We start from the raw sequence: 21,208 nt of genomic DNA, 5'->3' as shown, positions 1-21,208 counted from the left end.
AAGGGAGGGTTCTCCAGCACTAGAGTGAACACAGACCCTGATGTCGTTCATGTCACAAGCAAGTCTCCCCAGCCAGGGCTGGGGAAGCCTGTTGTTCAGAGATGCTGCGTAACAGGGAATACTTGTTCTGGAGAACAAGTCCTGAAGACCCTGATTTATAGGATCATAGAATCATAGAATGGTTGGAGCTGGAAGGGACCTTAACAGTCATCTAATTCCAACCCCCCTGCCATGGGCAGGGACACCTTCCACTAGACCATTTACCCCCAATCTGGTGTGATTTATGCCTGGATAAGACTCCAGGTTACCCAATATCTGGCGTGATCATGCCTCCCAAAGCAAGGGGGATACCCAGACGCCGAACGGGCAATGTGGGTGGAAAGGACAGAGCGGGATCCTCAGGAGGTGCGCTCCACCGCAGCCAGAGCCTCAGCCCCAGACAAGCCCTGCACCACCGACACTTCCCAGCGGTGCGGCAGCCATCCCCCGGCCCCGCAGCCGCCCTCCCCGTGTCCCGGCGGTGCGGGGCCCGGCCGGCAGCGGGAGCCGGGGAGCGGGGGCGGAAGGTGCCTGTGTGTGTGAGAGTGTGTGTGTGTGTAGAGCCCAGCCCGCAGCAGCGCCGGGAGGGGCACTGCCGCAGCGCCCGGGGCCGGCGGGGGTCCCGCCCGCGCTCCGCCGGGGGCCGGGGGCGGTGCTGCGGCAGCGCGGGGCCGGGGAGCGGGAGGAGCCGGCGGCGGGCGGAGCGGAGCGGCGCGGCGCGGAGCGGCGCGGAGCGGAGGGAAGCGAACCGGCGGTTCAGCACCAGGGAGAGCGCCCCGGGCCGGGCCCCGCGTGGGGCCGCGCTGAGCGGGGCGGGCGGGGGGGGCCCGGCGGGCTCCGGGTCGCCCGTGGATGAGCACCATGCGGCTGCTGCTGCTCGCCCTGCTCTTCTCCTCCTCCTTCGCCCGCGCCGGCTGCGACCCCAAGATCGTCAACATCGGCGCGGTGCTGAGCACCAAGAAGCACGAGCAGATCTTCCGCGAGGCGGTGAACCAGGCCAACAAGCGGCACGGCACCTGGAAGCTCCAGCTCAACGCCACCTCGGTCACCCACAAGCCCAACGCCATCCAGATGGCTCTCTCCGTCTGCGAGGACCTCATCTCCAGCCAGGTACCCCGGGCCGGCGACATCCCCCCCACCCCGCCGCGGCCGCAGCGACCCCGGCCCCGCCGCGCCCCCCGGTCGTCCCCCCGGGGCTCCGGGTGAGCAGAGCCGCGGCGAGCGGGGTCCTGCCCCGGGGCCCCGGGGCGCCGCTGCCCGCATTGCAGCCTTTATGTAAGCGCGGCTGGGCAGCACACTCCGCTGCACGGGCACCCACACACCCCCCGGGGCGCACATGGGCACCCGCACCCCCCCCGGGGCGCACACGGGCTCAAAAATGCACCCCAGGGCCACAGACATACAGCGGGTGCGCTGGCATGCCCACCCAAAACCATGTGTGCAGACGGCAATATAGACGCAGACACGCATCGCCATGGTCGCACACTGGCACACGCATGTGCACACACACACGGGCATCCACCGACTGGGCGCGTGCGGGCATGGGGAGCGCCATGCATGCACACACACACTGCGCGCTCACATCTGGCCGTGGGAATGCCCATGGGCATTCCCATGCACACACACGTGCACACACACATGCACACACACACACGCCATGTGCAGGTGTGCATTGCTGTGCAAACACAGGCACACACAGATCATTGCGTGTCTGCGCTCATACCAGTGTGCAAACACGCTGGTGCAAACGCGTTGGTGCACACACACTATGCCACATGCATACACGCATCCATAGGCACACATTGGCATACGCTGCACTAGGTACACACACACTGCATGCACTACAAGCACACACACACACACAAGGCTTCATGTGCACACACCCCTGCACCACACTGTGCTGTGCACCACACTGACTGTGGACCACAGCTGCCCACACCCCCGCCACACACAGCACCATGGTCCCCCCAGCACCACAGCATGCATGAAGCACCCCCACGGGAGACACTTGCACACAGGGGCAGATTGCAGACACAGCGTGCACACACCCGCACAGACAGGGAGCCGTGGGCACGCGCAGGGTGCAGGCTGTGCACGCATACCTGCACACACCAGCACAGCACGTCCTCCCTCCTGTCTGCGTGGGTCACTCTGAGTACACACAAAGGAGCAGTCCGAATCTGCGGCGGTGGTGGGTGCCGCCTGGGTGCCCTGGGCAGCCTGTGGCCGCTCCTGCATGTGCTCTGGGTGCTGAGCCCTGCTAACCAGCCCCGTTCCCCCTACTCGGGACCATCAGGTGGGTGGACAGGCAGGTACAAACCCACCCCCACCTCCAACACACCCATGCAAATGCAAAAGGTGTACACAAACCCATGCATAGGTACAAACATGCACACAAATTGCATGAACGCCCGCAGCACGGAGACTCACACCCCCCCACCCGCACACAGAGATGCATGTGTGCACCCAGGCACACACAAAGCCAGCAAGGGGGGAGGGAGCTGGAGGGGCCAGAGGCGCAGAGCGGAGCACAGCTGACACGTTGGCAGCTCAGCTTCCTAGTGAGGAGGTGGAGGATGGCTGGAGACATCCCTGGGGATGCTGGCGGGAAGCGCAGCGCAGGCTGTCTTTTACACCCGCTGCCCAGCAGGGAGCAGGGAGAAGGCTCAGTCAGGTCCCTCACTGAGCTGAGGCTCCATTTAAGCAACCCGGCTGATGGATGCCTGTGTCCATGCCACTGCGAAGCCCTGTCCCCATGGCAAACCTCACAGAGCCCCGGGCCAGTGCAGGGTTGCAGGCACCAACACGTTCCTGTGTGAGTGGTGGGACGTGGGGGGCAGCTAAACCGGGGTGCAGAGGGGGCTGCGGGTGTTGGGATGGCAACGCTGTGCCAACACGCGGGGGTTCTCCCAGCCCCACGGCCCCAGCATGGGGCACAGCCACCCTTGGTCCTTGCTCGTTGGTGCGGTGCCCAAGCAGGGGTCTGCGAGGCAGAGGAGGGGCTGGGAGCCCGCGCATGCAAAATGGCTCCTGTCGATCAGCTGCTGTGCAGCACAGCACAGCCCTCACCCCCAGCATCTCCCCCCAGTGCCTGCTCCTGCCCCAAAGCCCATGTCCCAGACCTGCTGGGTGCAGGTCTTCACCTACCCTTCGTGTCACAGGGTACCTCTGCACAGGGCACTCCCCTCCTCCTGCCTCCCCAGCTGACCTCCCCAACCCCTTCCCCAGTAATTCCTCCCTTTTCCCATAACAGGGTCTCCAACCTCTGCCCCAGCTCGCTCTGTACCCTCCGCTTGCTCCCACCCAATTCCAGGCAGGATCTTCCCTTCTTCCCACCCCACCGAGTCTCCAGGTCTCCTTCCCCGAGCATCCTTCATCCTCCCCTCCAGTCCTTGCAAGCCATCCCTCCAGCCTGGGCGCAGAGCATCTCCCGCGGCTGGGGCAGATGCTTGGAGGAGGAGGAGGAAGTGTCATTTCCTCCCAGACATCAAAGTCCTTGCACTGATTCACCCTGGCTGGAGACCTGTCACCAGCTGGGGACATTCCTTGTGCTGTGAAAGGGCATTAGTGTAACAAAGGATCCCCCAGGGATTACCCAGCTCCTTCGTCTCTGTTTACACAGAATAGGATCCTGCTGGAGACCAAAATCCCAGCCCTGTAATAACAGCAGGACCTTGTCGAGATCCTCCTTCCCCATTTTGGTATACCCCAGATCCCCTGCGCCCCATTGCCCCGGCGTGCCCAGGGCAGATCCCGGCTCCTGCCCCCCGCCACCCCCCCACCCCCCCACCCCCCCCTTTCTAATTTCTCCGCGCGCTCGGGGCCAGATGGCTGATTTGCTCCGTGGCTCTGCGCTCCTTCTCCTGCTCCGAGTCCCAGCTGACCACTTTGTTTGTAATAGTCCTCGGAGGGGAATTACAACCGAGTATTAAATGTGTGGTTAAAGAAATCGCATTACACAGTGTGACTGTAAGGGAGATGTTTCCCTTTAATCTGTAATCCATGAAAGTTATTAGTTTAGCGAGCGGAGCGGCTAGGCACGGTATTTCCATTAAGATATAACCCTGAGCAGACCCATCCCCTCCGTGCGGGCTGCAGCCCGAGGCACGGCACAGCACCCCTCGGTCCCCGGCGCAGTCCTTGCTTTGCTGCTCCCGATTATTTGAATGCCATTATCATGTTAACGTGGGGCTGTTTAACATTGCAGAAAAGAAAAGGAAAAAAAAAAAAAAAGATCACGCTCGATGGCCGATGCGCTCCTGTGAAATAATGTTTGTGTCGTGTATCCTGTCCTACAGGTCTATGCAATATTAGTTAGTCACCCTCCTGCTCCCAACGATCACCTAACACCAACACCCGTATCATACACAGCTGGCTTCTACAGGATCCCTGTCATTGGTCTGACAACACGCATGTCTATATATTCTGATAAGGTAACTGATGCATGTTTCTAGTCTAGTACCTCATACGTGTGGTATAAATCAAGATTGCCCGTCAGGAGGGTTAATGATGTCTACACTACCCTGCCTATCTATGTGTCTGTCTGTCCATCCCTCCTCCCCAGTTAAACCTGCAGTTCCCCCTCTCTCTCGCTCCCACATGCCCCGGGACATTATTTTTTCGCAGCTGCCAGTGTTGACCTACATAGTGCCGGATGATTTCTGCGGCGTTGCTCTGCCAGGCTGCTGGGCTCACTGCTCTTCAGCCAAGGCAAACGCACGAACCAGCTCCTGCCCTGCTCACGAGTGACAGCCGGGGGGGTCCCGGGTGCTCCCCGGGTGCGGGGAGACCTGCGGAGGGGCGGGAGGACCCTAGTTGGAGCCCGTACGTCGGGCAGGAGCTCTCTGGGGCTTGAAGGTTGTTTGGTTGCGTTCACTTCTCTGGGTTTATGTGACATTGGTAGGGGAGAGAACAGAATTGGCTGACAAGTTATCCCGAGGCTTTAAATGACATTCACTCAGCGCTCAAGAGAGAGGTTCGAATTCTACTGTCTCAAACCGCCGTCTGCTGTCCCTGTGGACACACGGAGACTTTCAGGCTGGAGGAGGTCCTGCTGTGTGCGGGGGCTGCGGGCAATGCCCTGGCCTGGGGGTGAGATGCTGCGGTGGGCAGCTCTCCCAGCGGGCCCGCAGCTCACAGACCGTCCCGCAGAGACACTTTGTGATGAGTTAAAACAAAAGGAGGAGCTGAGCAGAGCCCGGCGGACCACACGCCGTCGCTGCCTTGGTGGGGGGTTTTGTCCAGGTGCACGAGCTCAGTGGGTGAGATCAGGCCTGTTTTGAAGCACGAATCGGCCTTCGCTTGGGAAATGTGAATATTCACAAATGCAAATGTTCAGTGCAAAAATAGTCACTCCGCCTACGCGCTAAATGAAGTCAAATTTCAGGAGGGAGGAGCAGAGGCTCCCAGAGATGCAGCCCGCGGGACTGCTCGGCCAGAGCAGCAGCAGGTCTTGGCATCTCCCACCGAGTAACACCGTGGTAGGACAACCAGCAAGCCAAGAGCACGGCAGTGACAGCAACGGTGGCTGGCAGAGGCTGGGACCCCGTGCGCCACGGTAGGGTCCCGTCAGGCAGTGTTAGAAGGAAAGGGACGGTAGCAGAGCTGGCAGACCGAGGGAGAGGGCAGGCAGCAGGTAGGAAATGTGCAGGGAGAATTTGGTTCCCTCTGCCACGGGTAGGAGATAGGTCTGATCAGCAATGCCACCGAGAGGGACCTTGTCACGCTGCACATGATGGCGGGGAGAGGGGACGCTGCACACTATCGGTCCAGCTTCATCTCAGCAGAGTCGTGCTCACGGATCCAAATTGGTCACCTTTTCCACAGCACGACCTCGTGCTGGATTTGCGTGCTCACCCTGAGGGGATGGGAGCTTCCCTCCCCACCTCTGCTTCAGCCATTTATTTTTTTGTTCCCTATTTAAAACATGTTTTCTGCAAAAGCGGCTCATAAAAACCACCTGGCTCACTTGGGAGCTGGAGGAGTGACCCACTGAGGCAGTGGCAATCCACTGCAGTGGCAGGGAGATGCTCCCCGCCAAATATTTGAGGGTGTTGGGCAGGTGCAGGGCTGTGGGGTGCACCGGCCTGGCAGAACCTCACCGGGGAGGCCAGGCTGTGTGTCACCCCTCCGAGCACTCCCGCCTGGGCTCTCGCTCAACCTCCTTCCCACCGGGGCAGCCGGCGGCTTTAGGACTTGGAGCTCTCTGCAGAGAGGGGAGTTGCGGACAGGAGACGGGGCGAAGGCAGGGACAGGGTGGGTAGAGAAGCGAGGACATCGACTAGCGGACTGGCAGGAGCTGGAGGGGACAGCGAAGGTGGGAGTGAAGTGGAGGACAGCAGAGCAAAGGGGTGCGAAGTCATGGGACGGGACGGTGCAAGGCTCTGCACACAGCAGGGCGGGCTGGCTGCTGCAGCACCGGGACATTCAGCTGGTTCCCTTTTTGTTTCCATGGATCAGCTTTTTTGGTGGTTGGGGTTTTTTTGTTGGGTTTTTTGGTTGTTGTTTTTTTTTTTTTTTAAATTCAGGAAATTATATCTTTCAGCTTAGTTTCTATGGAAACAAGCTTGTAAGATCCCTTTGTGTGTGTGCCCCTGATTGGTTTGAAGGCATCAGCCAATTTTAGCTAAATTTCACAGGGGGTTGAAGTCTGAGAGTTAATTATGGTCCTCCCGAGGCTGAGCTGCCAGGGAGAGGAAAGGCGTGGGCCTCAGCGCCGGCAGGTTTGCCCACTACCTTTTGATGCTCTCTGAGCATCTCCAGTGGAGCACAGCAGTCTACGAGCTGTAGCCGGTCTTTCAACAAAGGTACCCGAGGGAAGCGAGCTTTATTGCTCCCAGTATTCAAAGAACTATTTGTTCTAGAAACGCTATTGCAGCTATCAAGCTGAGCACGCTGGCTTGGCAGCCTTTGTTTGGCCTCCTTGTGCGTACATCTGATGAAATGGTTACCTGTTTCTTCAAGGTCTTCACATCACTCGGCACAGTCCTGCCTGTACGGGGAGGGGGTCTCTGAGATCGCGGTCACCTCCGAGTGAGGTGTGCAGGGAATGCAGGAGGAGAGAGGGGGGATCTCACGGTAAAGGCAGCAGAGCTGTGCCCGTGGCTGTGATGTCCATCGCTATGGAGAGCCTTTCGTGGACTCCTCGTGGATTGAGCATTGCAAAACTCACGCTCAGACCTTCTCATGCTGAGCCCCCTGAACAGAGAGGCTTTAGTGCTTCTGTTCCCCATGTGGCACTGGGGTAATTTTTATCTCCTTTGCATCTCAGCCAAAAAGATGAGAAGACACTGACGTCTTGACAAGATGAGAAATATGAAATGACACTGAGAGTGTGAAAGCAAAGCTCGTGGGGAAATGATCTGCTGCCGCTCATCGCCACCATGTGGGACCACACCTACGTGATGGGGATGAAGGGACATGCTGGGTGCCCCGAGGTGCTGAGCCCCACGCCATCCGCCCCGTCAGAGAGGCAGTGCAGTGGAGGATGGCTTAACTGAGACCTGCTCTGCTGCTGAAAGAGATGGAAAATGGAGTTTAAGTCATTCTGCACTTGGAGAGCCTTTTCAATGTCCAGTGCCTGGTCCTGGTAGTTGAAATGAGGTCTGTCTCTCTCTTTCTCTCTCGCTCTCCAACCTGGATGTGTGGATGGCTTTTCCCTCTGGTTCCTCATCTTGGCATAATCACTCCGTGCCCTCCCGGGGGTTACTGCTCACTGAGAGGAGGATTTTTCTTAATTACTGGTCTCACTGGCAACCGATGCTCAGCAGAAACGGTGTTAGGGTGGGAAGCTGCGCTGAAAGCGGGGAGAGAAGTGATGCTCCTCGATCAAGGTCAGGGTCAGAACTCCTCCACTGGCACCTGCAAGGAGTGACGGGAGAGGCTGGCTAATGTAATGTAGAGGCATTTGCCCCGGGAATGTGTTTTGCAGCCGCCACCGAGCGGCATGGCCCTCAGCAGGGGCGGCCTGCCGTGCGTCAGAGCAGGCGAGGCGCTCTGTGCGCCGAAGCCCGTGCTGATGGCAGTGATGGAGCCCACTCACCCCAGTGGATGAGAGCTCTTCACAGGCTCTCAGGCTTCAAGCTGGGAGGAGGACAGAGCAGCCCCACCGCTCCGCAGGGCTGTCGCTGCGGCGCTGGGCCCGTTCTCCAGAGGTTAACAGGCCCTTTCCTCCATGCGCTGCAGGGGAAAAACGGGCGATGCCTTTGCGCCTGAGCTCCCCGTACTCTGCGTCCACTGAAATCTCTCCCAGCGCTTGTCTAAGGCATTGCAGAGCTGTCTCAGCGCCCTCCCACGCCTGCGGCTATCGCGCAGGGCAGTGGGCAGGCTGCTTTCTGGTGGGGCTCGGCGAGACGTGTGCGGGCTGGCGGGCAGGATGGGCAGAGCAGGGCGCAGAGCAGCCCAGGCTTCTTTTTCGCACCCAGCTGATGATTTTTACTAAATTATCCGGAACTTTATATATTGGAATCTCTGTCAACCTCCTTGAAACTGCCCAGACAGCTCAGTTCTGGGGTGGGTTGCTAAAAGGAGGACCGACCACATGACTTCCATAAGTAACGAAACAAAAGCCCATCGCTTCCTCAAGCCTGTAGGAAAAATGACTCTACCAGCCATGGACCGTGAGCTGTGATGGGCCCCGAGGCAGACAGAAGTGAAGAAGACAAACAGTCTTTTCACTCATGGACCTGTACACGGTCCGTGCCCTGCCTGGTAGCCCCACCGCCATGGCTGCACGCTCCTGCGCGTGCGCACATTCCCTGCGCACACAAACTCCATCGATAAGCACCTGCACGCGCACCCTCCCCCAGGCCTGGCATGGCCACGGGCAGACTATTCAAACACCCAAACGCGTCCCCAACGTGGGTACCTGCACACACATCCTTTCTGCACGTATATGCTCACCTTTATGTATATAGAGAGTCCTTGATTGCACACATGCATACACACAAATACACATCTACTTAAAATCAGCTCCTTTTCATATCTACTCACCTCAACAAAGTCAGTACCACTCACAATTTGCAGTTCCTAAGAGTCCTGTCCCAGCACGTGTCCCCAGCCGCGTAACCGCGCTCACTCCCAGTGCATTTAGGAGTGGGTTTCTGCTGAGCTGAAGCCACTTTGAAGCCTGGGTTCCATCCCAACCTGTATTTCCTTATTTTTCACAGAAGTAGAATTAAGTGAGGAAGCAGAGGGCTGAGCGCTCGGGTTCTGGCGACATCAGGAAGATATTGCAGAAAGCTGCTGCTCGGCTCGGGGTTGCTGTCAGCGATTCCCACGCTCACATCCCAGCCCTCCCGGCAGGCGGTGGGCACACGTGTAGGAGAGCAAAGGATGTGAATCCTGCAAAATGTCTTACAGGGCGAACCATTGATTTGTAATTGGGAGCATTTTTGTGATCTGAGGGGAGTGGGTGATGACCCACAACATCTCAGCGTTAAAGCACTGGTAGCAGTACTTCAGGGACAGTGTGATGAGCAGTGCAGCCGAAATGAGTGATGGTTGTCTGACAGACGCTGTGTTAAAAAATCAGATCTTTATAACAGCTATTTGCCTATAAAAGGGTTTACTATGATCCAAAAAATCATTGCATCCGCATACTTTGCAGTACAGCCCCATGGCCAGGAAAACTCTGTGCTGGGTTCAGCGGGATTTGCCAACGACCTGTCACTGCATATGCTGTGATATGGGGTTATCAAATCACACAAAGCCCGATTCCCAGCTGCCTCTGCGCACCACAAGTTGGACTTGTTAACCTTTGGGGGAACCTTCATTTTCCTGCCAATCTTCAGGCCCTGCAGAGAAGTTCAGGAGTCCCGAGTGCTTCAAAAAGCGAAGCACAGAATGTAGGTGCTCATCCTGAAATCTAGACTCAGCATTTGCAATTAGTTTTTCTTCATTATCCTATTTAAAAACTACAATTCTGTAATCCGAGAGCTGAGATACCATCATAGCAAGTCCATGACCCTTTTGACACCACCTCAGAAAGCAAATTTGCCTGAAGTGTTAGACCAATTTCCTCTCCAACAACTTTGCAGTAAAATTGTTCATCTGAACCTGGGGATATGTGTTTACAACATTTAAGAAAGCCACATTCAGTTTAAGCAGTATTTTTGAAAGCTAGTTGGGAAACTATAAAATAATTTGATGCATTATATTGAAATTTCAAAGATGTTTTTATTTCAAAAAGGGATTGAAATAATTTTAAGTTAGACAAAAATTTTTTTAGCCTATATTTTTCTGGGTTTTTTTTACTATTAGCTATTCTGTTCTTTTTAAATGTCTCTTCTGATTTTTTTCCTCCCATTTCCACTTTCCATTTCCATGGATTTCCTTAAAGCAATTAATACTGCTGAGGGATTAAAAATTAAAAACGTTCATACCCATCTTGTGCGCCTCTGGCCCGAGCCATGGAGCTGGACCTGGAAATACCTGGGCACCCCTGCTGACTCCAAAGAGAGCTCGAGCACCGCGTTGGTGTGGAGACCATCGCTGTCCTTCCATTGTTTGTCCCTACGGGACTTCTTCCCGATCCCGTTGCTTAGTATTGGGCTTGTGGGATGAGCTGCATTTCTCCCACTCTTCAAGTAATTGGGAATGTTTGTACGAGTCATACAAAACTGCAACTCTGAGACGCTTGTTACAGCTCTCCCAGTTTGTTTCCTCTTCAGTGAAACATCCACAGTTCTTCTCAGTCTTCTGTAATTAGGAAATGTTTCCAGTGCTTTGGTATTTTTGCTGCTGCCTCCACCATACCCGTGTTGTGGGCCAGGGCAGCAGAGCGGCCCCGCTGTCCCTCCGCAGAGAGACCTGACCATCACAGGGGTTTTGCACTATTTTCTGTATGTTGCGTGGTTCGGTTTGACTTTATCACCACGTCGAGTGTGAGGAAAAGGCATTGTCTGGTCGGCCTGTTTGTCCTGCGTGGGTCCATGGTGGACATGACACCTTTTCCCTTTACGGCGTGAATTACTTTGGCCCAGTCAGGACATTTCTGACCTGTGCTGGGTCTGGTCTCTGGATGAGCAGGTCTGGACAAGCCCTGTTTGCTCCAAAGGATCATCCCAGCTTTAAAAAAAAGAAATATTATGGTGCTTTCCTTTTGTCCTCTCCTGTTCAGACTTCTGCCTCCCTCCAGCACGTAGCTGGCTTGTCAAGCGGCGTCCATGCTGAGCATAAGCACTTTCATTTTCTAATATTTGACTCCAGGGCCTTTTGGAAAAGCTGCATTTTTTGAAACCTCTCCGTCAGCTACAGCTTTTGGTCCAATTGCTCCCCAAAGAGTGCTGTACTTAATTAGGCTGGAATTGCTATTGCTCAATCATCCAACCATAACGATGTCTTTAACCGAATCAGATAGGTTAGCTGGGGCACGAGTCCAGAGCTGCCGCCTCCTGTGTGCTGCTGCAGAACAGGCTGACCTAGAAAACAGCCCGACAGCATATTATAAAACTGCTTTCCTGAACTTCTCTCATGACAAATAGCTAATATATACCTGCGTGTACCTGCAACTGCTCCTTGTCGATCTCTAAAGGGAATTAGTTTTCTTTTTGATGTCCATTGCTCAGTAATATTTTCAAAAAAGTCAAGAGGAAGGGCTATATTTGCACTGAATGTTGCTGACAGCTCATGGCTTTCCTTCGCTGTGCATTTACGGGCCACAAAGGAAAAATCCCTCTCTGCCACGTGCTGGTTTAACCGCATAGAGGTACAAAATCGTAGCCAGGGTTTGCTTCTCAGCCAGGAGAAGGGAGTGCAGGTCCCAGAGGCTAGCTCAAGGTGTGCGACCCAGAGGTCTACCAAAAATTGCTGCTGTGCCTTTTTGACCTTGTGATCCCGGTCCTGTCCCTGCAAACCTGTCCGGTCCCTGAGACGGACCGTAGCCGACAACCCAACCAGTCTATGTTGAGCTCTTGTTCTTCCTTGCAGAGCATCCACCTGTCCTTTTTGCGCACGGTCCCACCATACTCTCACCAGGCCAACGTCTGGTTTGAGATGATGAGAGTCTTCAACTGGAATCACGTCATTCTGATAGTCAGTGACGACCACGAAGGTCGTGCTGCACAAAAGAAGCTGGAGACCCTCTTGGAGGAGAAAGAGTCCAAGGTCAGTTCCTGAACATTGTCTTGTAGCTTTGTTTAAGCAACAACAACAAAACTAGAAGTCTCGGGCTGTTGTATGTATGTAGATTTCTGTATGTAAAACACCTTTTCTTTCCATTGTAACATGGCTAACATGCTTAAAGCATCAACAGTGTCTGACTAGTACCTGACAGAACTTTGTACTTTATTCATTTCACTTGCTTTGCCATGGTCAAAATCTCCTACATGTAAATCGACTACAAAATGAAGGGAAGGATAACCTGGAGCTCTGCAAATGCCTCGCCCAAGATTCCCACCTAAGGAGAGGACCAGTCGCTCAGCTTAGGGATGCACCTGCCCCATTACAGCCACCCAGGGACCAGGCAGACCCAGCAGTGCCAAACAAACCCCGAAAAGCAGCTTCTGAATTGGCTAACCGGAGCTCGCCTTAGTGGCTTAGGAGGGGCAAGGGCAGCCGGTGCATTGACGCACGGAGGTATGATGCACCCTCTCTATAAAGCTGTCAGCTCTGCGGCTGCAGGCTGACGCCCCCGTTCCCATCTCCATCGAAGCACATGCCAAACGCTGCTTTCCTGACACCCCATGCTGTTACGAGAGGGCGGTTGCGGCTGGCGGGAGCAGCTTTATTGAGGAGGTGCGCTGCACCTGCACTCAGGGCCACGCGGGGGAGCAGAGGGGGAGGGAGGCAGGGGAGGCCCCCGAGCCCGCTAGAAATTGAGGAGGACTACCATAGACCTGCCACCGTTGAGTAAAAGGACCAAGCAAGCATTCAAGCCAAGCAGGGAAGGAGAGCACAGGGCGCCATGTGGCTGCAGTGGCTCAAAGGCAGGTGCCTGTCTGGAAGGTAAAGAACCACCTCCTGCCCTACGGGTTGAAGTCCCAGCGCGTCCTCTCGCCCGGGGCAGGGTGAGGTCCCTTTCAGGTGGGCAGAGTCCGAGCCCATCTCCAAGTCTTCAGCAGCGTCAGGGCAGGCACCCATTCCTGGCTGCTCCCTCCTGGGTCACAAGCAGGGAGCACAACCTGCCCTTCTCCAGCCCCACCAGCAGCCGCTGGACATTTGGCAGTCAGCTGTTGAGGAGATGTGGCCGTAGACAATTCTTGTGCTTGGAGTTGGCAGCTGAGCTGAGAGACCAGAGAGAGTAGCCTGCCAGTGCTCTTCGTCACCTCTTGTCAAGCCACTGGAGGAACAACTGGTGCAGGGGTGCAGAGTGGCACAAGCCATACTGACCAACAGGCTTTTGGTTTTGGCAGTGTTTTCCAAGAAGTTTCATCCTTGCTGCATCCTGAGCCATCATGAGACACTAGTGTGCCACCAACCAAACGCCTCCAAAAGCAGCTTCCCACTGGGTGACAGTGGGCCTGTATTTCTCTCCAAAGCCTCTTCCCAGCACAGTGTCCCTCACGCAGGGAGAGCTGTGGAAAGGTTGTTCCCACTGTCAGTATGTCGTCCCTCTCCTTGCATCTTTTGATTTCCAATTTCTGTTTTCCTGAAGCTCCTGTGCATCCCCTTTTGCTGCTCCCTCTCATGCCTCCACTCCCTGCTCGCTCCATGCGATGCTCCCAGACACAGAGTGTATTTCTTCTTCAGCCTGCCCATCATACAGGAAAGCCTTTGAGATATGGGGCTTGAAAGACTGGGGAGGGAGGGTCTGTCCTCAAACCTGCCCAACATTTGCACTGCATCTACAATGTATCTTGGTGTCTCCTGGCAGTCACTGGGCTACTGCAAATGCCCTGACCATCCTCCAGACAGGGGCATGTGCTCTGTGAGGGTAGGTCACCTTGTCTTCCCTTTGGGATGTGCCACAGCATCTTGTCCTTGTGGTCAAACTGGCTGGTCTGACTGGTCTGGAAAGTAGATAACCCCCATTGGGGCTTTCCCCTCTTCCTCAGTCTCTTCTGCTAATTTCTCTTTTAATCACCCGTGTGCTGACTCTCTTCACGCTGTGAAGTGGTACCCTGGGTCCCTCGCCAACCTCCTCAAGGCCAGCCTGGGCCATGGGGAGGGAGCAGGCAGGACACCTGCTCTTGACCACCTAAAGGCTTGGATCACAGCCCCCGAGGACCTGGGGCTGGGTCAGAGGCTCACCTGCCCACCTGAGCTCTTGGATCTGAGCATGGCTTGTCCGCTGGAGTCTGTGCCAGTAGTGGGTGTCACTCAGGCACCATTGTGTGGATTTGCACTTCAAGCAGGTGTTCGGAGCCCAGCACTTGGGCCAGCCTGGCCAGCCCTGGTGCACCCCACATGATAGCCTTGTCTGAGGTCTGTCTGCAGTAACTCAGCCTGGGGCTACTGCTTCATCCCAGTACAACTCTGCTCACTCATCTGGGACAGCCCAATGCTGCTCAGGTTCAGGGGGAAATGCTGTAAAAATCAGAGTTTGTCCAAGTCAGAGGTGGCAGGTCCCTGGTGTGCTGACTCCCTTCCTCTGGCACACTGAAAGTGGTTATTTTTTGAATGAGTGCTGGAGAACATGGTGAAAAGTGAATTTTGCATTTGTAGGTCTCTGCACAGGCTGAGGAGCAGGGAAGTGCTGCAGGACCACAGGGGAAAAGTGTAGAGAGAGGAGACATTACTGGTCTAGTTCTGGCAAATAGAGATGGGGACGGGGGAGACAGAGGTCCTAGATCAGGTGCCATCAGGTCCAGCTTTGCTGTACCCAAGACTGCTTCGCTTTGCTGACCAGCTTGGGTTGAGGCAACAACACATCCCGGGCACATGAGGTGATTCGTGGCTGGAGGCTGCAAGATGGATGACCGAGTTTCCAGCTAAATTGATGGTGCCTGAGGAAAAGTGGCCACTGTCTCTTCATCGGAGAATATTCATGCTGTCCTGCTGCTGCAGCTCTGCTCTCCTCTGAGACAGTTTTTACTCCAGGTCTCACTGTGATCTGAGCAGACTCTAAGAAGCCTTTGCTGAAATCCTCACCACGGACATCAGTGGAAGTGAAGGCAGACGTGGGCTCCAAGCAGATTTTGCCTCCTCAGATACTTTTCCTTGCAAGGACTCAACTTCTTTGAGCAACGAAAAACCTGTCAGGCTGTGTCCAAGGAGAAGAAAGGAAAGATCACACAGCTGCATGGAAAGGAGACCTTGGCAAAAGGTCCTGCCAAAGACCAGTCTGAGTGCTCAGGAAGAGGCAAGCTATTTAGTTTGGAAAGCAAGATGCAGAGATAAAACCTGTCTGCCTGAGGAACAACCTGGCTGGGAACATGAACCCTTGCATTACGGGGTTGCAAAGGGTCGGGTTCCTGGCAGGGATCAGTTGCCATTGCCATAAGATGTTGCGAAATGGAGATCGGATTAGAGCTGTTTCCCATACCCCATACACACAGATCAGGGGTGCCTAGCTGGGGTGGGATGGGGCCAAGAAGAAGAGGTCAGACCATGTCCCACCAAAACCTGCCAAGCACTATCCGGCAGGCACTGTCAGTTGGTGTTATTGGCATGACCGTGCGGGCTGATCCCAGGAAGATCCACGGGGCTCTGTGCGTGCTGCTGCAGGGTCAAGGCTCCTGAGAGCAGAGGCTGTCAGCCCTCAGTACGCTGTGTGGAGGAGAGGAAACCTCCAGAATTAGTCTTCATGCCCCCCAGCTCCTTTGGGGCCGAGCAGCAGAAGTGGCTCAGGCAGGAGACAAGGAGGGGAGCCGGCTCTCTGCTCCGGTCCGTTCCCTGCAGGGTCAGTGCATGCTGAGCCACCTGCCCCTGGTCCCGGTGTGATGCTCTGACCAGCAGCATGGAAACCATCAAGCAGTGAACCCCACTAAGCCATGTGTAGGGCCAGGTTTTGGGCACTATGGTCTGTGGCAGCTGCACCTCCCAGGGCCACCCGTGTGCCACAGAGCCGCGAAGTGCCCTCGGCCCTCCCCAGGCACCAGGTAATAGCTGCGATATCATCCCATGATCACCATTGCTTCATATCGCCACGCTTTGAGCCAACACGGGACGTAGTGAGATTTTTCTTTCTCTTTTGGACGGCAACAGAGCTCCAAAAACTGCTCCCTCCTTGCAGGAGGTGAGGAGTTCAGCTGAGACACCTCACTTGCTGTGAACACTCTTAGGGTGAACAGGATTGTAATGATAATAGTGATGGTAGTAATGCTAATACTATTAACTGTAATAGTTTGCGTTTATCCAGTGCTTTCCGTACACCACATTTTGTCCTTTACTTCCACAGTAACTCCACGGAAATCCCACCACTTAGGCCCTTAGACATGCGTAGATTGTTTCTGAGTTTAAGATAAAAATTTCTTGCTGAAGAATTCCCCAGTCCCAGAAGGGAAATGCAACTGCATCGCAACAGCTGTGACACTCAGGCTTGCTCTAACCGATACGGCTTTGCGCCCTGACGCTCCCGTGAGAGCTGAGGCACTCTCTCCTGATAGTGGTTTTTGCGAGCTCCAGCGTTATAGAGACCCTTTAGCAAACAGTGGAGGAGGAGGTGGATGTTGGATTGCTTTACTACACGTCATTTTCAACTGTTTATAATATTCTTCTGTGTCTACATATTTTCTCTGTGCACATTATTCATCAGAGTAAAAAAAGGAACTATGAAAACCTCGACCAACTTTCCTATGACAACAAGCGAGGACCCAAGGTATATATGCATGGAAATGCACGCCGCCCACCAACCTAACTAGCAAATGAAAAATAGCCACAGCCACCAGAAAAATAAAACAGAAAAAAAAAAGAGAAAGAGAAAAAAAAAAGAAAAGAAAAGAAAGAAAAAAAAAAAAGATCCATGACTATGTTTCTTGGTAGCACGTTTTTATGTTGAGATAGTTTGGTTTGGACTTGAGAATGGAAACCTAGCCAGCTGACCCTGGAAGGATTTCTTTTTGAAACATGCATGTGAACCAGTAATTAACTTGCAAGTTTTTGGTTTTTTTTTTGAAAAGTTGAACCAACCCCCTTTTCCCCCAAAGGAAACGGTTCCTTGGTGTAAGTTGCTCACTTTTACTCCCAAAGGTTAACCCTGTGCAATATGTTTTTTTCATTTCCCATGTTTTTGAAAAACAACACTCGTTTGAGTTTTCAATTGCATTTCAAAGCCTTTTTCTCTTTCCTGTACAATGCACGCCTCTTTTTGGGTCTTGATTGACTTCAGTTTGCATGCACAGTGCAAAAAAAAAAAAAAAAAAAAAAAAAACAAACCAAAAAGCCAAAGCTTTAAAAGAGAAAGGAAGGAAGGAAAGAAAGAAAAGAAAGAAAAGAAAAGAAAAAAGAAAAAAGTAGCTATAACCAACCTTATTTAGCAGACTTTTGTGCAGTTTAATGAATTCTCTTGACCCTTTTCTAGATAGCATGGCTCTCACAAGCAGTCCTGGGGCTCCCACACTAACCAGCTTTGCTCGCACTAATCACAGGCTGAGAAAGTGCTTCAGTTTGACCCCGGCACCAAAAACGTGACGTCGCTGCTGCTGGAGGCTAAGGAGCTGGAGGCTCGCGTCATCATCCTTTCTGCCAGGTAAGGGGGAGCCGTCCCTTCCCCTCCCTGCTCTGATTTCCTCACTCTCCCCTTTGTGATGCTGCCCAGCACTGGAGTCAGTGCAGGTTTGGGGCATGTCGTCCTTTCAAGGAGCGTGGGAGAAAACCCACATAAAACCCCATGTGCCAGGCAGGCGGCGGGTGCTGTGCTGTACGTGCTGCTGGCCAGGGAGCTTGCAGTCATGAGCGGGGTTGAGATGCCTGGCTTTCCTGCCAAGTGTTGGCAGCTGCAGAAGCAGCAGGAGTTACTGATGATGTACCCCGATCCACCTGTGAAGGAGGGGAGTGTTGTTGCCCCCATGCCTATAGATGGCGAGCAATAAGGAACGGGCCAGATTTGCAGATGCTTGGCAGTGCTGGGTGCTGTGGGGTAAGGTGAAGCTGTGAGAAAGGTTCCCATTGTACCAAGGAATTAGCCATTGCCCAGGAGAACCGGTTATCAGAGGAGGACTGCCTGGGGATGTGTTTTCCCTGGCGCTGCCACCCCTTTGGGATCCAATACAGGAGAAAAGGGGCCATCCGGCACCTGGAGCCACATTGCCGTTCCCTTCTTCTCGTTGCAGTGAGGATGATGCGGCCACGGTGTACAGATCAGCAGCCATGCTCAATATGACGGGCTCCGGCTACGTGTGGCTGGTGGGGGAACGGGAGATATCGGGCAATGCCCTGCGTTACGCCCCTGATGGTAGGCATCTGCCGGAGGCGCCCGTCCCGCTGTCGGCCAGGCTTGGAGGAGCCTGCTTGGAGATGGGACGAGTGGCACCTGCCCTCCCAGGGACCCCTTGGGCTGGGGGAATGCGATGCCATGGTGGTCCCGAGTGAGTGGAGGGTCCCACACATTGCTCTCCACTCTGCCCGTACAGGGAGGCAGCAGCCTTGGCCACGCTGCCATGCCCAAATCCAGCTCACCATCACCCGGGGGAAAGGCTTGGGCTGGAGGATGGGGATGGAGCATGGGGCGTCAGCAGTCCGCGTAGCTGTCCCCATCCAGCAGGCAGGACGGTGCCAGCCCAGCGCCACTGCAGACGTTTGCCCTGCCTGCCCCTGCCTGAAGCCCAGACAACTCCCCAGCCGCATCTGAGGGGTCCCCATAACCATGTGCTTGCTGACCCCCGAGCCCTGCACGTGGGAGTAAGGGCAGAGCAACCGGTGTGCCCTGCTGACCTGCCTCCTCCCCTCTGCTCGTGGCAGGAGTGATTGGTTTGCAGCTCATCAACGGGAAGAACGAGTCAGCCCACATCAGCGACGCTGTCGCGGTGGTGGCCCAGGCCGTGCACGACTTGTTTGAGAAGGAGAATATCACAGACCCGCCGCGGGGCTGCGTGGGCAACACCAACATCTGGAAGACAGGACCCCTTTTCAAGAGGTATTTGGGGAAGGGTCCTGCTGGAGGGAGCAGAGGACCTGCTGGGGGAGCTGGAAAAGGTGGGAGCATGTGGAAAAGGGCAGCATGGTAGCTTTGTTCGGAGTATCCATCACTAAAGCTTTGGGGCACATGGCACAGGACTGTTTGGACTCTCCTGCATGGTTTGGATGTGAGGGCTACATCTCTCCTAGAAAACTAGCCAGGACATGGGCTCAGGCACTGGCATCCAGTTTGCCCAGGCTGTTTTGGCATCATCCTGGAGCCTGGTAACAATTCGGTCCATGCCAACCCATGCTCTCCTGGGCAATGCTTGGGCAGCTGGGATGAGTGTGGGCAGGGAACGAACCTAGGAGGAAGAAATCTGGGCACCACAGAGGGATGATCTCCTCCAATCTGGATTCCACACAGTGTGGGTGGAAGAGGGAAGAAAGGGTTTCTGCCAAATCAGGGTAGGAGGATGTTCCTGTCAAATCAGAGCTCAGTGCTGCAGACAGGTTTCTTGCTGAATGTTTCAGGGCTGTGGCATGGGTCAGCAGGACTTGGGGGCAAGAGTTCTCCATGCATGGGACAGGCTGCTCTCTGCTGTAGCAAATCATGGTGCTGTGGGTTTGGGTGGCGGGGTCTCAGCGGAACAGAGAACGCGTGTGTTGGATCTCGCTGCTGTGGGCAGTGTGATCGGGAGATGCTGCATGTGTTCCCCAGAACCCAATCTTTGTGCTGCGTGGGGTTTTGTGCTGCATGACTGCGGATGCTGGAGCCAGGGGGCTGTCTTCTGCAGGCTGGATTTTAGTAAAGCAGCGATTCCTTTTGCAGCACAGCTCCCCGTGCGGCAGGGCTGCTCTCCGCAGTGTGCAACCTGGCACCAGGGTGTTGCTTTTGGCAGTGGGATCCTGTGCCAGGGGCTGCTCTCTGCAGACGTGATTGTGGTGTCTGTGGGATGCCCTTTCTGTAGATCTGGGTTGAAAGATTTAGAAAAGAAAGATTTAGAAAATCATTAGAAAGATTTCCAGCATCCTCTGCAGTGACTGTTTTTGGCATGTGCTATTTGAAGTTGTTCTCTATGATGCACTGCAAGCGGCTCAGGCAATATTTCTGTGTTTCCACTATTGTCTTTCCAGGGTTTGGGGGGCTGGTTCTCCCCTTGGTGGTACATGTGCGTGCCTGGGGCATTACCCAGGCTGTGATGGGCTGGTGCCAGACAGAAGCACCAGGAGCAGTAGCTCCCAAGGGACCCCCAGAAGAAGGTGTCCTTGGGTGCTGTGGGACAGTTCATTCCTTAAGGGAGTGGGACTGATCTGGTGGAAAACAGGGGACAACGACAACAGGTACGGTAGTACAACATTCAGGCAACATGAGTCCCCAGACTGACTTAATCCATCAGGAGCAGATGACCACAGGGCTATGAACAGGTTGTAGGTAGCCTTGACTGGACTTGTGTGATGTGCACGTCAGGCATGGCAGGCAACTGGGAGAAAGTGTTTGCTTTTCTGACCCCTTCTTAGATGTCTCAATGGCGACAGCCCTAGGATGGCCCTGCTGTTTTTCTTTCCATAGGGTGTTGATGTCCTCCAAGTACTCAGAGGGTGTCACTGGCCGGGTGGAATTCAATGAGGATGGGGACAGGAAGTTTGCCAACTACAGCATCATGAACCTGCAGAATCGGAAACTGGTCCAAGTCGGGATTTACAACGGCAGCCATGTATGTACAGGCCTGGACAGGCTGGGTAGGAGGAATGTGTGCGCTGGGGTGTCTACCTGTGGCCTCATGCCTATCTCCTTCCTCTGGGATTGATCACAGGTCTTGACCAACGACCGGAAGATTATCTGGCCAGGGGGAGAAACCGAGAAACCTCAAGGCTATCAGATGTCAACCAAATTGAAGGTAACAGCAAACTGCAGTAGAGGGTGGCAGGTCTCCTTAGCTCTCTGCATGCAGAGCTGTGACTTTATCCACCTCCCACTTCCACTGCTGCTTCTGCAGCTGTCAGCAGCATTTGCAAACCCAGGGCACCTGCCTTCTCTGTGAGGATGTAGCAGAACAACTTAGAGAAGATACTGGAGGGTGTTCAGAGCTAGAGCACAACTTCCAGCTGGTGACAAACTAGATAGGGTGGCATCCTTTGGTTTGAAAAGAGACAGCTGGAAAGGAGAAACAACAAAGGGATGGAGGGAGAAGGTGCTCACCATTCCTCATGGCTTGGGAGCCAGAGGGCA

At 54.6% G+C, this 21,208-nt stretch overlaps 1 protein-coding gene across 4 annotated transcripts in view; it reads left to right on the top strand.

Annotated features, from left to right (window-relative positions):
• Positions 1-891: 891 nt before the first annotated feature.
• GRIN1 (glutamate ionotropic receptor NMDA type subunit 1) overlaps positions 892-21,208 on the top strand; it is a gene marked incomplete at both ends in the record, with an annotated part of 37,868 nt that continues 17,551 nt past the window's right edge. For 2 of the 4 annotated variants that reach the window (XM_082492592.1, XM_082492591.1), the window contains 9 exons: positions 892-1,149; positions 4,338-4,472; positions 11,968-12,144; positions 16,676-16,738; positions 17,508-17,608; positions 18,192-18,313; positions 18,820-18,994; positions 20,549-20,693; positions 20,793-20,876. In XM_082492592.1, the coding sequence (XP_082348718.1) occupies positions 892-1,149; positions 4,338-4,472; positions 11,968-12,144; positions 16,676-16,738; positions 17,508-17,608; positions 18,192-18,313; positions 18,820-18,994; positions 20,549-20,693; positions 20,793-20,876 (1,260 nt within the window). The remainder of the gene's footprint in view (positions 1,150-4,337; positions 4,473-11,967; positions 12,145-16,675; positions 16,739-17,507; positions 17,609-18,191; positions 18,314-18,819; positions 18,995-20,548; positions 20,694-20,792; positions 20,877-21,208) is intronic. The other 2 variants (XM_082492593.1, XM_082492590.1) reach the window with 1 other exon arrangement.

Source organism: Vanellus vanellus, assembly GCF_965231255.1.
Source record: "Vanellus vanellus genome assembly, chromosome: 18".
In the NCBI taxonomy this organism is placed as follows: domain Eukaryota; kingdom Metazoa; phylum Chordata; class Aves; order Charadriiformes; family Charadriidae; genus Vanellus; species Vanellus vanellus.
This window is presented reverse-complemented; position numbering and strand designations above follow the sequence as displayed.